Source organism: Pollicipes pollicipes, unplaced genomic scaffold (assembly GCF_011947565.3).
Source record: "Pollicipes pollicipes isolate AB1234 unplaced genomic scaffold, Ppol_2.1 Scaffold_3087;HRSCAF=3621_pilon_pilon_pilon, whole genome shotgun sequence".
In the NCBI taxonomy this organism is placed as follows: Eukaryota; Metazoa; Arthropoda; class Thecostraca; order Pollicipedomorpha; family Pollicipedidae; genus Pollicipes; species Pollicipes pollicipes.
The window spans coordinates 22,094,301-22,111,864 of record NW_023596225.1 but is presented as its reverse complement, the minus strand read 5'-3'; the positions used below and the strand labels follow the sequence as shown (position 1 = coordinate 22,111,864).

Sequence of the window (17,564 nt, the reverse complement as noted above, 5' to 3'; positions counted from 1 at the left end):
TTTCAGTTCAGGTCAATGCCACGCCGCGTCTCTTCTGTGAGCGGTGCGGTGACTGCTCCACACTTTGGCAACCCACGGGCTTGTGCCTCACCCAGCCGCGACAACTTGATATTTGCTGGTCCACCGACCCACACCTGCGCCTGACCTACAGCCTCGGCTCTGCCCAAACGGCACGCTCGAGCGTTGTTAAAGCAGCATCTTCACTACTTCTACATACCCTTGAAAAACACGCCCGCAAGCTTACCGGCGTCAGACGTCTCTCGCATGGCACCGTACGAGCGAGGTAGGCAGTGTGGGGGCGGGCCGTACGCGGCGCCACAATCACAGCATCATCACAATCACGTACCCAGCCCCAGGTACAGCCACGAGGCTGGCACTTGACCTGCACACACCGAGGCGCGAGATCACCTGGGGGACAGCGCGGAGGCGGCGGACGGCGGCCAATCACAAGATCGGCAATACCAGCCGGAAGAGCCTGTAGAAGGCCCCAGTTGATCACTGGTCGGTCCAGTCCCGGCCATGTCAGCCATCAGCAAAGTTCACACGGGCGCAAGAGCCTCGCGCATTTCAACCACTCGTAGCGGGGGGGGCCTCTGCCACAGGGCCTCGTGAGGCGCAGTCTGCGCGGTCGCAAGTGGCGCCGGCCGCGTGCGGTCGGAGGGGGTGCCGTCGCCAGCAGGCCTCAGCGTGCGGGCGGGCCGGACGGTCCAGCCGGCTGCGCGCGCAGCACGGCCGCCGCCTGCGCCACCAGCTGGCGGTCAGGGCGCGGCACCGCCGGCAGCAGCGCGCGCAGCCCGCCGGCGGGCAACGGCTGGCTCAGCAGGCGGCGTCGCTGGGCCGTCACGGTTTCCAGCAGCTCGGCCGTGCTGTGCGACCGCGCAACGTCCTCGTGCTGCGCGTAGATGGAGGAGAGGCCGCGCAGACAGTGCTCCACCAGGTCCAGGTGCTGGCGCTGACCGCTGTGGTCTGCCGGGCGGGGGCCGGTCGGTCACCAGGCGACACGCGCCGGCCGGGACAGCGTAGTAGGTTAGAGGGTTGGTAGCAGACTCTCAGTACCACGCCACTGACCACGCACTCAGGCTCGTCCCGGCCAGTAACGCGGCACTCACTGCCCGACGGCCAACAAAAATGGCCGCCAGCCACGGCCGCAAACTCATGTCGAACAATAACCACGGGTATAGTAATTATCTGCCTTCGTGGGCAAGAAGCACCACCCCGTCTTACTTAGTAGTGCTCTCTGTCTTAGTAAAATAACACCGTCTTACGCATCTGTCTCATAATTTTTCGTAAGGACAGATGTAAATTGTCAGAAGTTTTGTCTCTACTGCAGCCAAATTACTGCGAGAGAGAAAGAGTACCGCAGCCAGCTCCGATTCATGTGACCGGCCGAAATCGGACAGATAATCAGGCATTTCTCCCCAGATCGTGATGCAATATTCCGAATCGGCCCGGCTAGCTTCAGCACGCGGCGTGGGCTTAGACTGGCGCAATGGCGGACCCAGATATTCACGTCATATGACTGCATTGTTTCAAGACCTACGGAGAGATAATTCGTCGTTTGATTGTTCACGGATCTTTCTTCAGAAACTGGGACAGGCTCGTCGTGGTTGACTTCTGAAAACGCATCTAATCGGGCCAAAATCTAACAAAATGGCAGCACATATACACAGAGCTTTACGCAAACGGTACCAAGTAGCTGACCGGTAGGCCTCTTTTGCGGCCATTAGTGTTAACTGCACCACACGCCGATCAGTTTTGCATAATTGGTACAAGTCCTAAACATATGCCAAAGAAGATTATAGCTTGTATCGGCGAAAATGTCACTTGTCCCTGGGCAGGCCACTTCATACCTTTCCTGCACAAAACAACCTTTCCATAAACCATGGTAAAACACAAGGTCATTTGCAGACCACAGTCCGAGCATGATCACCCATCAACTCTTGCCTAGACAGAGCCATCGCATCGCCGAACACACGCGGCGTCCGGCGGCAGCGGCTCTATCTCTGCGGGTGTCCAATGACCGGGCGGCGGCGGCGGCGGAGGCGGCGGCGGTGTTACTCACAGCAGATCTTGAGCGCGCTTCGGAAGATGGCCTCGGCCTGAAACAGCAGCCGCAGCGACGAGTAGGCGTACAGGCAGCCGCGCGTGATCTGCGTGACCAGCAGGTCGCGGTGGTCCGGCGGCAGCTGGTGCCGGCTCTGGATGGCCTCGGCCCGGCGCAGCTTCTGCTCAGAGACCTCGTTGCACGCGTCCTGCGCGGACGACGACGCCAGTTCACCACACAGACCGGGCGGCTGGCGATCAGCTGCGGGAACGCCAGGTGGCACGTTCGCCCGATGCCCTCCCGGTCCGGGTCTCCAACAGGCCCGCTCAATGCCCGGTCCCAGGCGCCCTACAGCCCTCACCTAGACGGACTCAGTGGTTCCCCCAGCCTCAAGTCTGCCACGGTCTGCTCCGGCGCCGTGGTCGGGGACTGGAGCCAGCTAGTCCCTGACGGAGCGGGCGGCCTGTGACCGGCAGAGGGCGCCTCATAACCGTATCCCCCACCTCGTCGAGGTCGAGCAGGCCGTCCAGCGCCGAGCTGAAGTACTGCCGGGCCTGCTCGGTCAGGATGCGCGACAGCCGCAGACTGTGACCGCCGAACATGTCCTCACAGCGGACGGCCGCCAAGTCCAGCACATGCACTATCCGGCGGCTCAGCACCTGGGCTGGAACACGCATATAGTGGCGTGACATGACATAGCCTCACACCTGGGCCGGAACACACATATAGTGGCATGACATGACATGACCTCACACCTGGGCTGGAACACGTACACACACATGACACTACATGAGATGACATCCAGTCACCTGGGCTGAAACACATACACACACATGACATGACATGAGATGACATCCAGCCACATCACCTCCAGTCGGTCCTCGTCTTTGGGTGCCGTATGAGCAGCGCAGGCGGCGCGCCCTTAAGCCTAAATCATCACCGTCAAGAACGCTACCCACGCACGAGCTGTTAATGGGCACATCCAGACGGATTGCCTGGTCGGAGAGGGAGCGCCGGTCTCACCGCACACGCACGCACCTGGAGAGCAGCCAATCATCACATTGTGTCACATTTTCTCAAGTGCTCTTTCCTTAAAAACCGCCCAACGACAGCCCACGCCCACCCCTCTACACAAGGCATCAGCTTGTCCCAGGCGCTGAGGGTTCAGTCAGCACCACGACCGTGTGCCGCAGCCCCGGTCCGACGAGCGCGTTTGGCCGCGTACCGTGCCCGCGGCCGTTCCGCGTCTCCAGCAGCGAGGGGATCTTCTCGTCCATCCAGAGGCACTCCACGATCATCTTGTCCAGGTACCAGCTGCTCTCAGGATCCGGCTGCAGGTCGTCCAGAGCCGCCGCCGACGGACTGCAGAGACCAGCGCGTAATGGCAAGGGCGCGGCGAAACCGAGGCGTCATCTTCCAGCATCATTACTTTACAGAGAATATACATATAACAGAGCAGAACTCAATACATTTATCTGTCCACTTTGGCACCATCTAGGGTGCAATCGCTACCAGGGGGCTGGTAACAGCCGCTGCGCACAGCAACGCGCTCAGCAATCTTTTTGGAACCACGAGGAATTCCGAAGTGTTTATCCCAGTTTTGTCCGATAACTCCCCCTCCCCTTATTTGCATCACGCTGAACGCCCTTGCAAGAGCCAGTCGCACGTGGCACATCTGACGTCACAGCCTCCCAGAGGGGCGGCCCGCGCGGCGCTGAAGGCGCGTGCCCGAGCGGCGACGGACGGCGGCGCGCACTGACGGCAGGTGGTGCTGGCTGTGCTGCTCCAGCGGCAGCCGGCTGCGGGCCACCACCAGGTCGAGCAGGGCGCGCTGGCTGCACAGACTGCCGGCGCCGAACACCTCCTCCGCGAGCTTGGCGACCAGCTGCGCCGCCGACCCAGCGCACCACGAGCGTTAGAGGCGCACCCCGGAAAGAAGACCCGACGTGACGCCCGATCTCGTGCGATGAACCGTGACAGTGCTCCGGCGTCACACTTTACCGCAACGAAACCAGGTGAAACCTTAGTGGGCACTCCCGGGAGGACCCAACTAGGCACAGACTAAGAGAGCATAGACTAAGAGAGCACAGACTAAGAGAGCACAGACTAAGAGAGCACAGACTAAGAGAGACAACAGAGTGGGCATTGCGAGACCGAGACCGAGCGGCGGGTATGGAGCTGGTGGGCTGGCGGACCTACCGCGGACAGTTCGACGGCGGCCGAGCCCAGCCCGACAGTCATGGTGAGCTCGGCCAGCAGCTGGAGGGCGGCCAGCGTCTGCGGGTGCCGCTCGCCCCACAGCCAGCAGGGCAGCGCGGCCGCCTGGCGCGCCAGCTCGGCCAGCCCGGTGGTGCGCCGCCGGGCCAGCAGCAGCTCCACAGTGAGCCGCAGCAGCTCGACCGACACGTCAGCCGCCGGCCGGCCCGACAGCAGCACGTCGGCGGCCGCGCACAGCAGCCGCGTCGCCTGCCGGGCCGGCGGAACAGGTCAGACGGACGGCACAGGTCAGACGGACGGCAGAGGTCAGACAGACAGCAGAGGTCAGACAGCTCACACAGCTCAGACAGACGGCAGAGGTCGCACGGACGGCAGAGGTCAGACGGACGGCACAGGTCAGACGGACCGCAGACGGCATATAGACCACAGAGGTCAGACAGACGGCGGAGATCAGACAGATCACAGAGGTCAGGCGGACGGCGGGGGTCAAACAGCCGGCAGAGTTTAAACGAACGGCAGAAGTCAGACAAACGGAATAGATCAGACAGACGGCAGAGGTCACATAAAGGTCAAACGGATCACGCATGTCCGACAGAAAACAGAAATAAGAAAACCAGCTAAGGTCACACAGCCCACGGGTGAGACAGCATACCAGAACAGCTGCATAAAAAAATGAGCATTGCTGTCTCGTGTCCGGCGCGTACCTCCGACCAAGACTCGATCAGAATGTTGAAGCGCGCCAGGGCCAGCAGGGCGGAGGCGGCGAGCGCGCCGTGCTGACCCACCATCAGGCGCTGCACGTGGTCCGCCAACCGGCGCGAGGTCTCCACCCGGCCGCAGGCCAGCGCCGCGTTCAGACACCTGCCGTCACCGCCCGGCCGCGCACGCGGCGTCAAAGACTGCTCGGCCAGTCAGAGGTCGGCCGTCACAGGAGCCGTACAGAGGGCGGTCAGCCGTCACGGGAGCCGTCACGGGAGCCGTACAGAGGGCGGTCAGCCGTCACGGGAGCCGTACAGAGGGCGGTCAGCCGTCACGGGAGCCGTACAGAGGGCGGTCAGCAGTCACAGGAGCCGTACAGAGAGCGGTCAGCCTTCACAGGAGCCGTACAGAGGGCGGTCAGCAGTCACAGGAGCCGTACAGAGAGCGGTCAGCCGTCACGGGAGCCGTACAGAGGGCGGTCAGCCGTCACGGGAGCCGTACAGAGAGCGGTCAGCAGTCAAAGGAGCCGTACAGAGAGCGGTTAGCAGTCACAGGAGCCGTACAGAGGGCGGTCAGCCGTCACAGGAGCCGTACAGAGAGCGGTCAGCCGTCACAGGAGCCGTACAGAGGGCGGTCAGCCGTCACAGGAGCCGTACAGAGGGCGGTCAGCAGTCACAGGAGCCGTACAGAGAGCGGTCAGCCGTCACGGGAGCCGTACAGAGGGCGGTCAGCCGTCACGGGAGCCGTACAGAGGGCGGTTAGCAGTCACAGGAGCCGTACAGAGGGCGGTCAGCCGTCACAGGAGCCGTACAGAGGGCGGTCAGCCGTCACAGGAGCCGTACAGAGGGCGGTCAGCAGTCACAGGAGCCATACAGAGAGCGGTCAGCAGTCACGGGAGCCGTACAGAGGGCGGTCAGCCGTCACAGGAGCCGTGCAGAGAGCGGTCAGCCTTCACAGGAGCCGTACAGAGAGCGGTCAGCAGTCACAGGAGCCGTACAGAGGGCGGTTAGCAGTCACAGGAGCCGTACAGAGAGCGGTCAGCCGTCACAGAAGCCGTGCAGAGAGCGGTCAGCCTTCACAGGAGCCGTACAGAGGGCGGTCAGCAGTCAAAGGAGCCGTACAGAGAGCGGTTAGCAGTCACAGGAGCCGTACAGAGGGCGGTCAGCCGTCACAGGAGCCGTACAGAGAGCGGTCAGCAGTCACGGGAGCCGTACAGAGGGCGGTCAGCCGTCACAGGAGCCGTGCAGAGAGCGGTCAGCCTTCACAGGAGCCGTACAGAGAGCGGTCAGCAGTCACAGGAGCCGTACAGAGGGCGGTTAGCAGTCACAGGAGCCGTACAGAGAGCGGTCAGCCGTCACAGGAGCCGTGCAGAGAGCGGTCAGCCTTCACAGGAGCCGTACAGAGGGCGGTCAGCAGTCACAGGAGCCGTACAGAGAGCGGTTAGCAGTCACAGGAGCCGTACAGAGGGCGGTCAGCCGTCACAGGAGCCGTACAGAGAGCGGTCAGCCGTCACAGGAGCCGTGCAGAGAGCGGTCAGCCGTCACAGGAGCCGTACAGAGGGCGGTCAGCAGTCACAGGAGCCGTACAGAGAGCGGTCAGCAGTCACAGGAGCCGTACAGAGAGCGGTCAGCCGTCACAGGAGCCGTACAGAGAGCGGCCAGCAGTCACAGGAGCCGTACAGAGAGCGGTCAGCAGTCACAGGAGCCACACAAGGCGACCTGAGATTGGTCGGTTGACAACAGACGGTGGGCGCAGCCGCGGCCCCGTCAGTTGGCCGGCCCTGAGGCGGCCGGCGCGTTCAGCTGTGCCGCTCATGCCGAAAGACACGCTGGCGCCCAACAATGTCAGCGTTCCACAGCGCCCGGCGATGCCGCGAGAAGTACGACTGACGAATACTGCAGCCGGGCTTATAAAGTTTCCAGCGAAGCACCGATGCGTACGTTTCAAACGAAGTCTGTGAGAGTGAAAAGCCACTGATTCCAAAAGAATAGGGTACAAAGCTGGGTGCGAAATAAAGGAGCAGGCAAGCAAGATTGGGACGTGTGAGCAGTAAGCTGGCATACCTCTGGGCACAGTCCAGGGCAATGATGGAGTGCTGGGGAGAAGTGTCCGCTCTAACAATGCTGCTGATGCTTCTCAGAATGTCCGTCCCATCGTCGTACCAGCCCGTCTCGCAGAGGAACGCTCCTGAAAACGACATGCATTGCACAATGTCAGGCTTCCGGCAGCTAAGGAGCAGGCGAAGACGCCAGAGTGGAGCACGTTCGCAGAGAGCAGAAAAAATGCCTCAGCCAGCTGGCCTCCAAGGTCAGCATGCTGACAGATGCTTCGGATGTGCAGTGACATGACACGCAGTGACCTGACGTGCAGTGGCTTGATGTGCGGCCAGTGCGGTGGTGTACCCCGGGAGCCGTGGAGTGCAGTGACCTGGCGTGCAGCCGGTGCGGTGGTGCAGTCCTCACATGCAGTGGCCGACATGCAGCCAGTGCGGTGGTGTACCCCGGGAGCGGTGGAGTGCAGTGCCCTGGCGTGCAGCCGGTGCGGTGGTGCAGTCCTCACATGCAGTGGCCGACATGCGGCCAGTGCGGTGGTGTACCCCGGGAGCCGCGGAGTGCAGTGACCTGGCGTGCAGCCGGTGCGGTGGTGCAGTCCTCACATGCAGTGGCCGACATGCAGCCAGTGCGGTGGTGTACCCCGGGAGCCGTGGAGTGCAGTGACCTGACATGCAGCCGGTGTGGTGGTGCAGCCAGGCAGCCGTGGAGTGCAGAGCGCCGGGACCTCAGTCTGAGCCGGACACAGCTGGCTGCTCCAGCCCGGCCCCGACACCCGCGCCGGCTGTATCAGTGCGAGGTGACGGTCTGACACGTGAGGGGCCGAGAGCCCTGTGGGACCTTAATGCTGCTACCAGTTACCAGCCCGAGGCATGTCGTCTCTCCTTGCTTCTAAGATAACATCAGGGTTCATTGCTGAATTTGGCCAGCATTCCCAGAAGCCTTCGGTGAAATTCGAATCGTGCTGTTGTGCCTCGACTATACGAGGCCGTACGATGTCCCGTCGTGCGTGGCGCAGTGTCACACATCACGACGCCCGACCAGCCGTCAAATAACATCAACAAAATGACTAAAAAAAGAAAATGGCATTCACCCAGATCGAGAAGTCCTGAGACGCCCAGCTGCGCTGAGTCATTTGGAGGGATACTGTTCAGCACCAGATCCCTGGCGCTCTTGGAGGCCTTGGCTCGTGATGCACGCTGTTGGCCCAAAACAGGCAACATGTTCAGGATATGTAGTCCTCTGAAGAAGTGACCACGTGGGGGAGACAATGACGTGCTGGATCTCAGCAGGCCATTCATTCAGCTCATGACGACATATGATATGGTAATGTTACGACTTTGATACGATTTGATGCGACTATGATGTGGTAATGTTACAGTTTATGATAGGATCCATGCACATGACGGCGAAGCCAGGGTAATAAAACCAAACACATCATAGAGCTTGAATTTTTTGCGAACCTAATGCACCGCAGCATCAGATGTGGTGCTTCTCGCCTGTCGTCATCTCAAAAATCCTGCAACCCTTGAGCTCTCCTCGTGCATGTCCATACGTTTACGTGAATCACAGATCATTGCTATCTTGCATTGGAAAGACAACGAACACACCGGCCGCAGCTCTGCAAAACTTACCCCACAAATTTTGTGCAGCTTGACCCGTAGATGAGGCATCTGCAGCAGAACGGACGGCGTGGGCAGCAGAAGCTCGTACGGATTCACATTCACCTGACGTCCCTGGAGCGCATATGCTGGTTACAAATCTATTTGTACGAATGTCCGGTTAAGTACGGGTTTATTTGTTGCACCACAACTCAGAACATAGAAACCAGCACGCACCACACGTCTCTGAGATAAGGGTGCCCTTATGCTATCTGATAGCATGTTTGTCAGGTGACGTCGCACGCCGATCTTCGTCGGTCTTTAACTCGTACGTAAGCGACAACATCCGTCCTTAAATTCGTGCTGAACTGGTGCATAATTAGGCGAGCACACACGCTCCAAGCACCGCACCAGAGCACACGGCGCGTCCGAAGGGTGCCGCGCGCCGTCGCCTGAGGCCACGCCAGGGAAAATGCTGAGGCTTCATAGCCGCAGAGGCTGGATGCGGCGTTAAATAACCCGATATGTGTGTTGTGGACGCCGCTCAGGGATGTAATGGAGCCATACACGGCTCCGAGCTGTATACTAGGGTGCTATGCGCAAATGCTCATGCGCCTTGCCTACCGTGTTGTCTGAGTGAGCCACGGTAACGGATCTGTGCACGCATACAGCAGTCTCGCGTCACTGTCCGGATCAGACTCCACACCGGCCAGCGCGCCCGGAGATCACCACACAATGCCTCGAACACCCCCCCACGCCAGCGCGTCTGCCGGTCCCGGGAGCCGTGCTCCCATTAGACCGGCATATGCCGGCAGGCGACCGCGTGTGTACTGCCACAACTCAGCGTCCTGCATCGGCCTTTCTGTGCCGCGACCGGACCGGTCAGATCGCGCGCCGCACGCATGCTCTGGACCGCTGCCACGGAGAATCACCGGACCAGTGGGTGCACGCGCTGGCACTGCTGCGTTTCAGGACGGTGTCGTTGGACTGGCTTCCCGGACATGTCGGTCCATGTAAAGTCCGGCCCAAACTAGAGCATACGGCAGCGGCATTCAGGCATGTGGTTCCACACATCTCCCTGGGAGCTGGTTCCTGGTTCTTGAACGCGGAACGGCCCAGAAAGCAGCCTGTGGCGACTGTCAAGAAATCTTCCATGGCGTGAATTGGGATCAAACACTGAATTACGATGGCAGCTCCAGCGAGAGGAAGGATCCGCCAGTCTGTGTGCCGCGGGATCTAGGCAGGATCAAAATCCAGCCTGGCAGAGTAACGACGGACTCCGAATGTGTCGGTGTGTAACCTGACGTTGCCGGACAGCATCAGTAAGAATCAGGATCCGCGTGGAATCATGCTACCGACCTGAAACCTCTTCACCATGGTCGTCATCCCGCGTGACAAATCATGTGGTATGAAGACTAAATACCGTACAAATTTGCGCACAACGCGCCGACATATAGCTCAGAGCTGTATACTGGCTACTGCATCCCTGAACGGCGTCCATAATATCCATATCGGGATATTTAACCTCGCATCCAGCCTCCGCGGCTACGTAGCCTCAACGATTTCCCTAGCGATGGCCTCAGGCGTGCTCATTGAGGAACGCACCCGTAGATGCGCCGTGCGCTCCGGTGCGGTGTGTGGAGCGCGAGGGCTCGCCGATGGTCGGGCACATACAGCAGCCAGTGCTTGTCAACAGGAGTGGATATGCTCCATACACTGTCATTGTCATTGTCATTGGGGCTTTATGATGCACTCAGCTGCTGAGGCTATATGGCGTCGCCTGCCTCTCACCCTGGCAGGAAGGGCGGGCACCACGGGGAATCGAACGCCGTACCTCTGGTTTCCCAGACGTGCAGTGGTTAACACAGACGTGTTAACCACTACACTACTAACACCCATGCTCCATGCACAGCATCAGTTTCCTTGTATGTATGGCCCCACCCGACAGCCATACTGTTCATTCAGGGGGAACTGTTCAGGCTGCCATGGCCAAGAATGGCTCATAGCTCATTGACTCATTTGCCTGACAGTATAGTCAGTGCAAATGGCATGTATACCATGCCATGCCATGCCATTGAGCTGACTGGCAGGTGAGCCATCACTGCCTCTGGCCATGACAGGCTGCAACACAGCAGCACAAGTATTCTGACACAGGTGTCAAACTGGGGGGTTGCAGAATAACTTTTGCCATTGTGGGATACCATATGTGAAAATGCCTTCCCTGCAACAAGTCACTACACCATTCCAAGTGTCTATTTTGCTGTCTATTGGTGATGTAATGGCAAGTATGCACAAATGCAACTTATTTGTGAGCAACTACACCAGTGCAAGCATTGTTCTTGCCTGTGCTGATAGCTCAGTTAGTTAGGATAGCTGCCATGCAATCTGCCCATCCATGGTGTCAAACCTGTCCTGTGATCCACTGACCCATGGAAGGGTGGATTTGGGTCATCTTAGGTGCTCACTTTTTGCTATTGATAGATACAGCAGCTGCCATGGGCCTGTGGCCCATGGTAGCTGCTGGGCTCAAGGTCAGGTGATATCAGAGGGCATGATGGACCATGCCAAGCCTTGTGGCACTTTCAGCTTTCACCAACAAATTCTTTTGCTGACCTGGAATTGCACTTTCAGGTAGAAGTAATCAGGGCTTACTCAACAAGCAAAGCTTAGAGGGAGCTCTGATCCCAGAAACCCATGCATTGAAAAAGGTTTGGATTAGATCTCAATAAAAAGTCCACAAGATATAGTCCAAGGAAAGGCAGTCAAGCAATGTGACCTGTTAAAGTGCTTAAAATTACATGCCTGATGCCATTGTTATGATCTATCTAAAACATGCAGCCATATAAAACAAATCAAACAGCCCGAAGAATAGGAACAGCTATCTATCATTCAATGTCAGCTCTGAGGAACCACATAGGCCCCAAGCCTCCCAAAATTGGCATAATGTTTATTCAAAAGATGCTGGTGTCAAACACCAGTTGATGTCGTAGAATGACCTTGCCTACAAGAGCCTGTGGAAGCCTCACACCTCCACTGTCTGGTTGTCTGTGGAAAGGCAATACTTACATGGAGTGTCATGAATCTGTCAACAACTTCTAACATATCAGATGGTGAGAGATATTGCAGCAGACTTTTCCCCACAATGCAGGTATGCACTGGGATCATGGCTGAGATGCATATCTGGCACAACTCTCTCAGTGATTGCACTGGCAGTGGCATCTGTGCCATTTCCAACCCTGAAAAAGCAGCAACACTGTGGTGATTGTGAGATGCTTCAGCCTGGAAATGAGTCAGAGAGTGAGGGTCAGCTGCTCAACACAACTCCTTGAATACCATTATTAAAAGTCATGTCAACTCTAAATGAAGGTCAAAACTTGACATATTATCAAATATTTGGAACCTGTGTGACATTCAGGTGGAGCAAAGTCAGTTTTGGAAAACATCAGCCTAAGAATGATAAGCATAACATTTTTCATGCATGTGTGGAAAGGCTTGCACAACAGGCAAGTTTAACAGTTTTGCATACACATCCATAGCCAATTTTAAGCACAGCACCACAATCAATGCAGACCTCTTACTATGATTTTTGTATATTGTTGACTTTGGAGCTTAGATTAAACTTAAAAAATGAGGGCAGCCTTCACTAGCCCTAGCATATGGCCAAAATATGAAAACAAAAAGAAATACAGTTCAGCATTTAACCATGACCACTATCCACCCGAGTCGTTAAACTAAAGAGATCGTCCCAGAATTTGACCTGTTCTTCCATTCACATATTGCTCGCTTTAACCTACCCGTCTAACGACGCCCTATCAGTCCTGACCCGCAGCCCAAACCGCCCAGGGGAACACCCGCTCGTCCCATATCCACACCACTCGCCAAATCTGTCGTGTCTCTGATTGGCGTTTGCTGTGTTCGCTTTAACTGCGAACTGAAACTGATGCGCCATATCTGTAGCATCTTTACGCAATTAGGAGTAATTTCTGGTGTATTAAATAAGTTTTATCTTCCACTAAATTGTTTTTTTAAAGCGATTTTTATCCTCCGTGGTAATTTGTGGAGTTTTTGTTCTGTCTGAACATTTTGTGTATCGCACCGCCATCTTACTATTTTCACCTGCATTGTGGTGGAAGCAGACTTCTTCGTGCCATGTTAGGCTGGCTTTGTACTAACTCTGATGCATCATGATACTATGATCTGATACAACTGGCAAAGCTGAAGCGTTGTGCTTGCACCAATTATAAGATGTCTTTGGCGCGTTATATTTGGGGTGGTGCGGTTGGTGTCATTAACCGTGATCATTTTGTCATTAATTCACCACGTGTAAGTTTCTTTTTCCGGGGCAGCTCACAGCCCGGTTGAATGTCCGAGCGACTGAGAATAATTGTTGATAACACGGATAAAGTACTTGCGATTGGATTTGCGAAATATAGCTACATGACAGGGGTAAACGCAGCAAAAATTGAGTAAAACAAGAGACGCAACAATTGGTTGGTTAGATCGAGACATAACGTGACCAAAATCGGAAACTACGGTGCTCTAAGCGTGACAAATGCAACTATATTCCCGATCTACGCAGACGGGAACCTCATCTGTGACTACCCCGCAGGACAGCGCGGCTGCGCCGCACACTTCTCACGCGCATTGTCGCCCTATTCGACCTCGGTACTGGTCTTCACATGTGTTCTACAAGTGCTGCTGATGACGCGATCGTCATATGGCACGTGACCCCCTGACTGTCCGTCCGGCGGTGGGCGCCATGACCGCTGTGCCGTCGCCGTCATCCGCCGGGGTCAGGTGCAGGTCAGTCGGGTCAGATTGACTGAGGAGTCGGATGGCCTCAGAGACGTGACGACGACTGTCGCGCGCCACGTGACCACGACTTCTCGGTCGGCGGTCGGCGCTATGACAGCCGCCCCGTCAGCTCTCGGACGATGGTGTTGCGGCGTCTAGATGGCCGACGGTGTGCAGCCGAGTCTGGAGCCGGCCCACTACGTCGTGCTGGGTCGGTGACGTCGGTTCGGTAGGTCGTGGCCATTAAGTATGCTTGACCTGGCCTGGTCAATCCGGGTAGATGCGGATAAATAAGGTTCCGTAGGAAATATGATCGATATGTGTGCGGAACGCTGGGGAAAGTTTGTTTGGCTGAGGGTGACTTGCGGCGGCCGGCTCCGGCTGACCGCGTTGGCGGTGATCAATGTCCTTTACTACTGATGCGCCCACGTAAGAGGGGACGATAACATACTCGTTAGTAATATATGTGCATACTTAGTTTATGCCGTGTAGTGTCCCGAAATGAGTCGCCCGGTGCGGGGTCTGCAGCCCTCGGCCCCATTTATTTTTCATAGCTTATGCATTTTGTGTATTCCTGAATTTTGAACTATGACGAAAAATACCTAAAGTACGTCGACAAGCGTATTTCTCTCCGCTCAAAGTTGAGGCTTAAGACCAGGTTCTGGAGGGGGACTGGATTAACCCCGACTGAATACTGACTATTCGTATCTGCTTCGGAGTGACTGAAAATAATGAGATGTAAACGAAAGTAGTGCAAAGATACTCAGAGCATTTTCTCAGATCTTGTAACACCCCTTCCGCGATCAACGGTACACACTGGGTGAAATGACCTCAAATTGAGGTAAAATAGTATCAAAAGCGTTATAGTACCAATTGGGTAATTTTGCACAAATATTAAACGAAATAGGTACGCAGTAAATTTTCCCCCGTGTGCCATCCTTCCGCATATTCTGCATAACGCGCAGGAATGATCCTGTGCAGCGTTTTTTTTTTGTAGCAAAGTAAGCTCACCACAAGACAAATGCTTTTTAACGGTGCAACCAGTGAACAAATGCCTAATCGTTCAAAAGCGGCCGCTAAACGCGAAGCATCAGGGTAACAGCCTACTGAATGAATTTGTACCTGCCTCCCCCTCCAACGCGTCCTAGTTCTCGCCCCGCATCATTCGGATGATCTCCTTTCTCTCCCGGGACGACATAGCGCATCTTCGAGCACTCCGTGTCCCAAGATGACTATTTAGTGTTGGACTTTGATGAGCCCAATTCATACGATGAATAATCAAACGAGCCGTTTTACGTTACACCAATGTCCGAGTCTCACCCTGCAACGATCCCAGTCACATTCACTTGCATATCAGAGCACGGGATGTTCCATTGCGATGTGAACCAGTTCATGAACCATTCGTAAAACTCAATGGTCCTGTAAACACAATTCTGACTAATCTATTCCTTTTATTTCGAATTCAACTTCGATACCGGGGATGTCCGCCCCACCTGGACGAGAGCGAAGATACCTTAGCGAGACCGAGGATAACACTCATAGCAGGTTCACACGCGCTTCTGAGCAGGACATCTGTGTGTCCAAATGTTCGATATATGACGCAGTTTATTCACCCTTTCACCTATGCCGCATATCCGCCGAATTCGAGCCTCATTACATGCCGTGCCGGGGTTGGGTCCGGCCGAAGCTCATCTCACTGATACTGCGTGCTGGCATCGAGTGGATCCAAAACGTGTATTGAAGCGATTATGATCTCGCGCCGTAACGAACAACACACACTGACATCCCAGGAGCACACAGACAGGGTCCACGGCTTAAACCACTCTCCCAACGGAGGAGCCGAGCTTGCGCGCTGCCGCCAGCCGGACTACACCTTGCACTGACGTCCCAGGGCCGGTGCACGTCCCACTCACACTGCCCGGCGCCGGTCGCCAGGGCTCGGCGGGATAGTACTACACGGCTCCTGGCGATGTGCCGCACGCGCGGCCGACAATGAAATGTTACAGACGTGCCGCCGGTCGCCCGTTAGGGACGCCCTCCGCCGGCCGTGCCGCCGTCGCCACGGCTGGCGTGGGCTCCTCTAATGCGGCGGCGCTCAGTAGCGGCGAGGCAGACTGCTGTGCATCTTGTAGGCGTCGAAGCGCTCGGGCGGCACGGAGCCGAATACGCCGGGGCTCATGAGGCCGCCGACGCCGAGCGCGGCGGGACTGAGGAAGCCGCTGAGGCCGCCCGCCGGTAGGCTGCTGACGGCCGGCTGGCGCATCACGCCGCTGCTGCCCCACCTGCGCGCACCACACGGTCGTCAGCCGCCCCGGCTGGCTAACGACACTCATGACGACAAACTCAACAAAACAAAACACATTCGACGTGAATGAGGTGCAGAGCTTTGGAGCCCCCCCCCCCCCCCCACTGCACATATGCTGGATATTTTCTGGAAATAACACTTCTTCATATTGTCGGGGAAGAGCCTACATTCAGCTACACATCCAAGTTACTCGAGAGTGGCACGCAACACGGGGTCGACATCGTCGCAACAGTCAAATACCGAACCGCACTCTGACGCCTCTCGCCTAGCCTCCAAACTGCCACACCACCCATGCATGACCGCCACACAGCACCGGCCCCGGCTCCGACCAACCTTGAGGACGACTCGCTAGAAGCGCCGCCGCGCCCCCACTGCTGGCTCGAGTCCGTTTTGCGGTCCATAGCGGCCCCCCAAGCCTGATGGTCTCTCTGAGGGGCCGCCTGTCCGTTTCCCAAGGGCCGCGAGGAGCCGCCACTGTGCCAGGTGCCGCCTGAGCGGTCCGTGTATTGTCGACCGGACCCGCCGCCTGCCGACACAGCGCGCCCCGGTCAGTCGGAGCCCGGACCAGCCGACCGCTACAGCACGGCGGAGCTACGCCTCACACGACAGAGCACCCATCCCGGACCAGCCCTACATACAAAACGGACGCGGAGAACCACTGACCTTGCCGACACCAATGACCAGAGTTATTCTAGTCCTGTGCGCGTCATCACAGCATATAGAGCTCACAGTCTTATCCCAGCGTCAAGAGCACGCAATGTTTTGCCAGCGTGTAGACCACGCAACGCTATCTCAACGTAAAGAGCACGCAATATTATGCCAGCGCACGCAGCGTGTCTCAGGGCTCACCCGGGACGGCGGTGTGGATAGCGAGCCTGCGCCCCACGGCCTCACCTTTTGAGTCGTACACGTCGCGGGAGGAGCGGCCGGGCTCGCGGTACTCGCGCCGGTATTCATCGCGCCGCGGCGCCGCCTCGTACCGCTCGGAGCGCTCGCTGACGCGCCGGTCCTCGCCGCGGCCGTAGTCGCGCCCGCTGCTGCTGGCCGCGCTGCGCACCGAGTCGCGGCTCGACGCCGGGTACCGCCGGTCGTCGTAGTGCGAGCTGCTGGTGCGCACGGCGCTGGCCGGCGCCACGGCCGGCGCCGCGCGCTTGCGCTCCGGGTACGCCGGCTCCTCGGCCGGCCGCTTGATGCTGCGCTTGGCGTCCTGGATGCGCATGGCGGCGCGGCGCAGCTCCTCGCGCTCGCGCTCCAGCTTCTCGCGCTCGGCGCGCTGCCGCTCGCGCTCGAGCCGCAGCAGTTCGGCCTTGTCGCGCTCGATCCGCTCGCGCTCCAGCCGCAACCGCTCGCGCTCCCTGCCGATGAAGCGCCGAACGTCAGACGTGCTGAGTGGCGCCCAGCCGATACCAGTGACGTCATCACCCAACGACAGCAGATTGGGCTCATACCCAGACACCCTCAGCTCGTTTGAACGCGCGCATCAAAATACTTTAGTATCATGAATAGTTCACTAACCAGTTACCATCAGCATGACTGCATCGACCGAAGTAACCCGAGCCGCCGACCCAGACCGCTATGCGAGCATCGCGGCGCGCTCACCTCTCCAGCTTCAACGCCTCGTCTCGGTTGCGGCGATCCTGCTCGCGGGCGCGCGCGATCTCCTCACGCCGACGCCGCTCGGCCTCGCGCTCCTCGCGCTCCTGCTCGCGGCGCCGCTGCCGCTCGCGCTCCTCCTTGATCTGCTGGAATGTGAGCACGCCACGCGGGCGGCCGCGGAACGAGGCGGCCTCACGCCGGTCCGGCGGCGGCCGGCGCCGCTCGCCGGCCGGCTCGGGTTCGCGCCGCCGGCTGCC

The 17,564-nt window shown here is 57.8% G+C and overlaps 2 protein-coding genes across 2 annotated transcripts; both read right to left on the bottom strand.

Annotated features, from left to right (window-relative positions):
* Nucleotides 1-321: 321 nt before the first annotated feature.
* LOC119089880 (uncharacterized) lies at nt 322-12,492 on the bottom strand. Its single transcript, XM_037212687.1, has 12 exons — nt 12,407-12,492; nt 11,679-11,848; nt 8,646-8,747; nt 8,105-8,210; nt 7,024-7,147; nt 4,966-5,122; nt 4,476-4,510; nt 3,270-3,406; nt 2,548-2,708; nt 2,063-2,150; nt 845-966; nt 322-408 (listed from the first exon to the last, which is right to left on the bottom strand). Exons 2-12 carry the CDS (start codon nt 11,838-11,840, stop codon nt 322-324), a joined length of 1,281 nt encoding a protein of 426 aa, XP_037068582.1. The 5' UTR covers nt 11,841-11,848; nt 12,407-12,492.
* Nucleotides 12,493-14,840: 2,348 nt separating this feature from the next.
* Nucleotides 14,841-17,527, bottom strand: LOC119089443 (bcl-2-associated transcription factor 1). Its single transcript, XM_037212144.1, has 4 exons — nt 17,311-17,527; nt 16,606-17,066; nt 16,045-16,237; nt 14,841-15,688 (listed from the first exon to the last, which is right to left on the bottom strand). Exons 2-4 carry the CDS (start codon nt 16,928-16,930, stop codon nt 15,502-15,504), a joined length of 705 nt encoding a protein of 234 aa, XP_037068039.1. The 5' UTR covers nt 16,931-17,066; nt 17,311-17,527; the 3' UTR covers nt 14,841-15,501.
* Nucleotides 17,528-17,564: the final 37 nt, after the last annotated feature.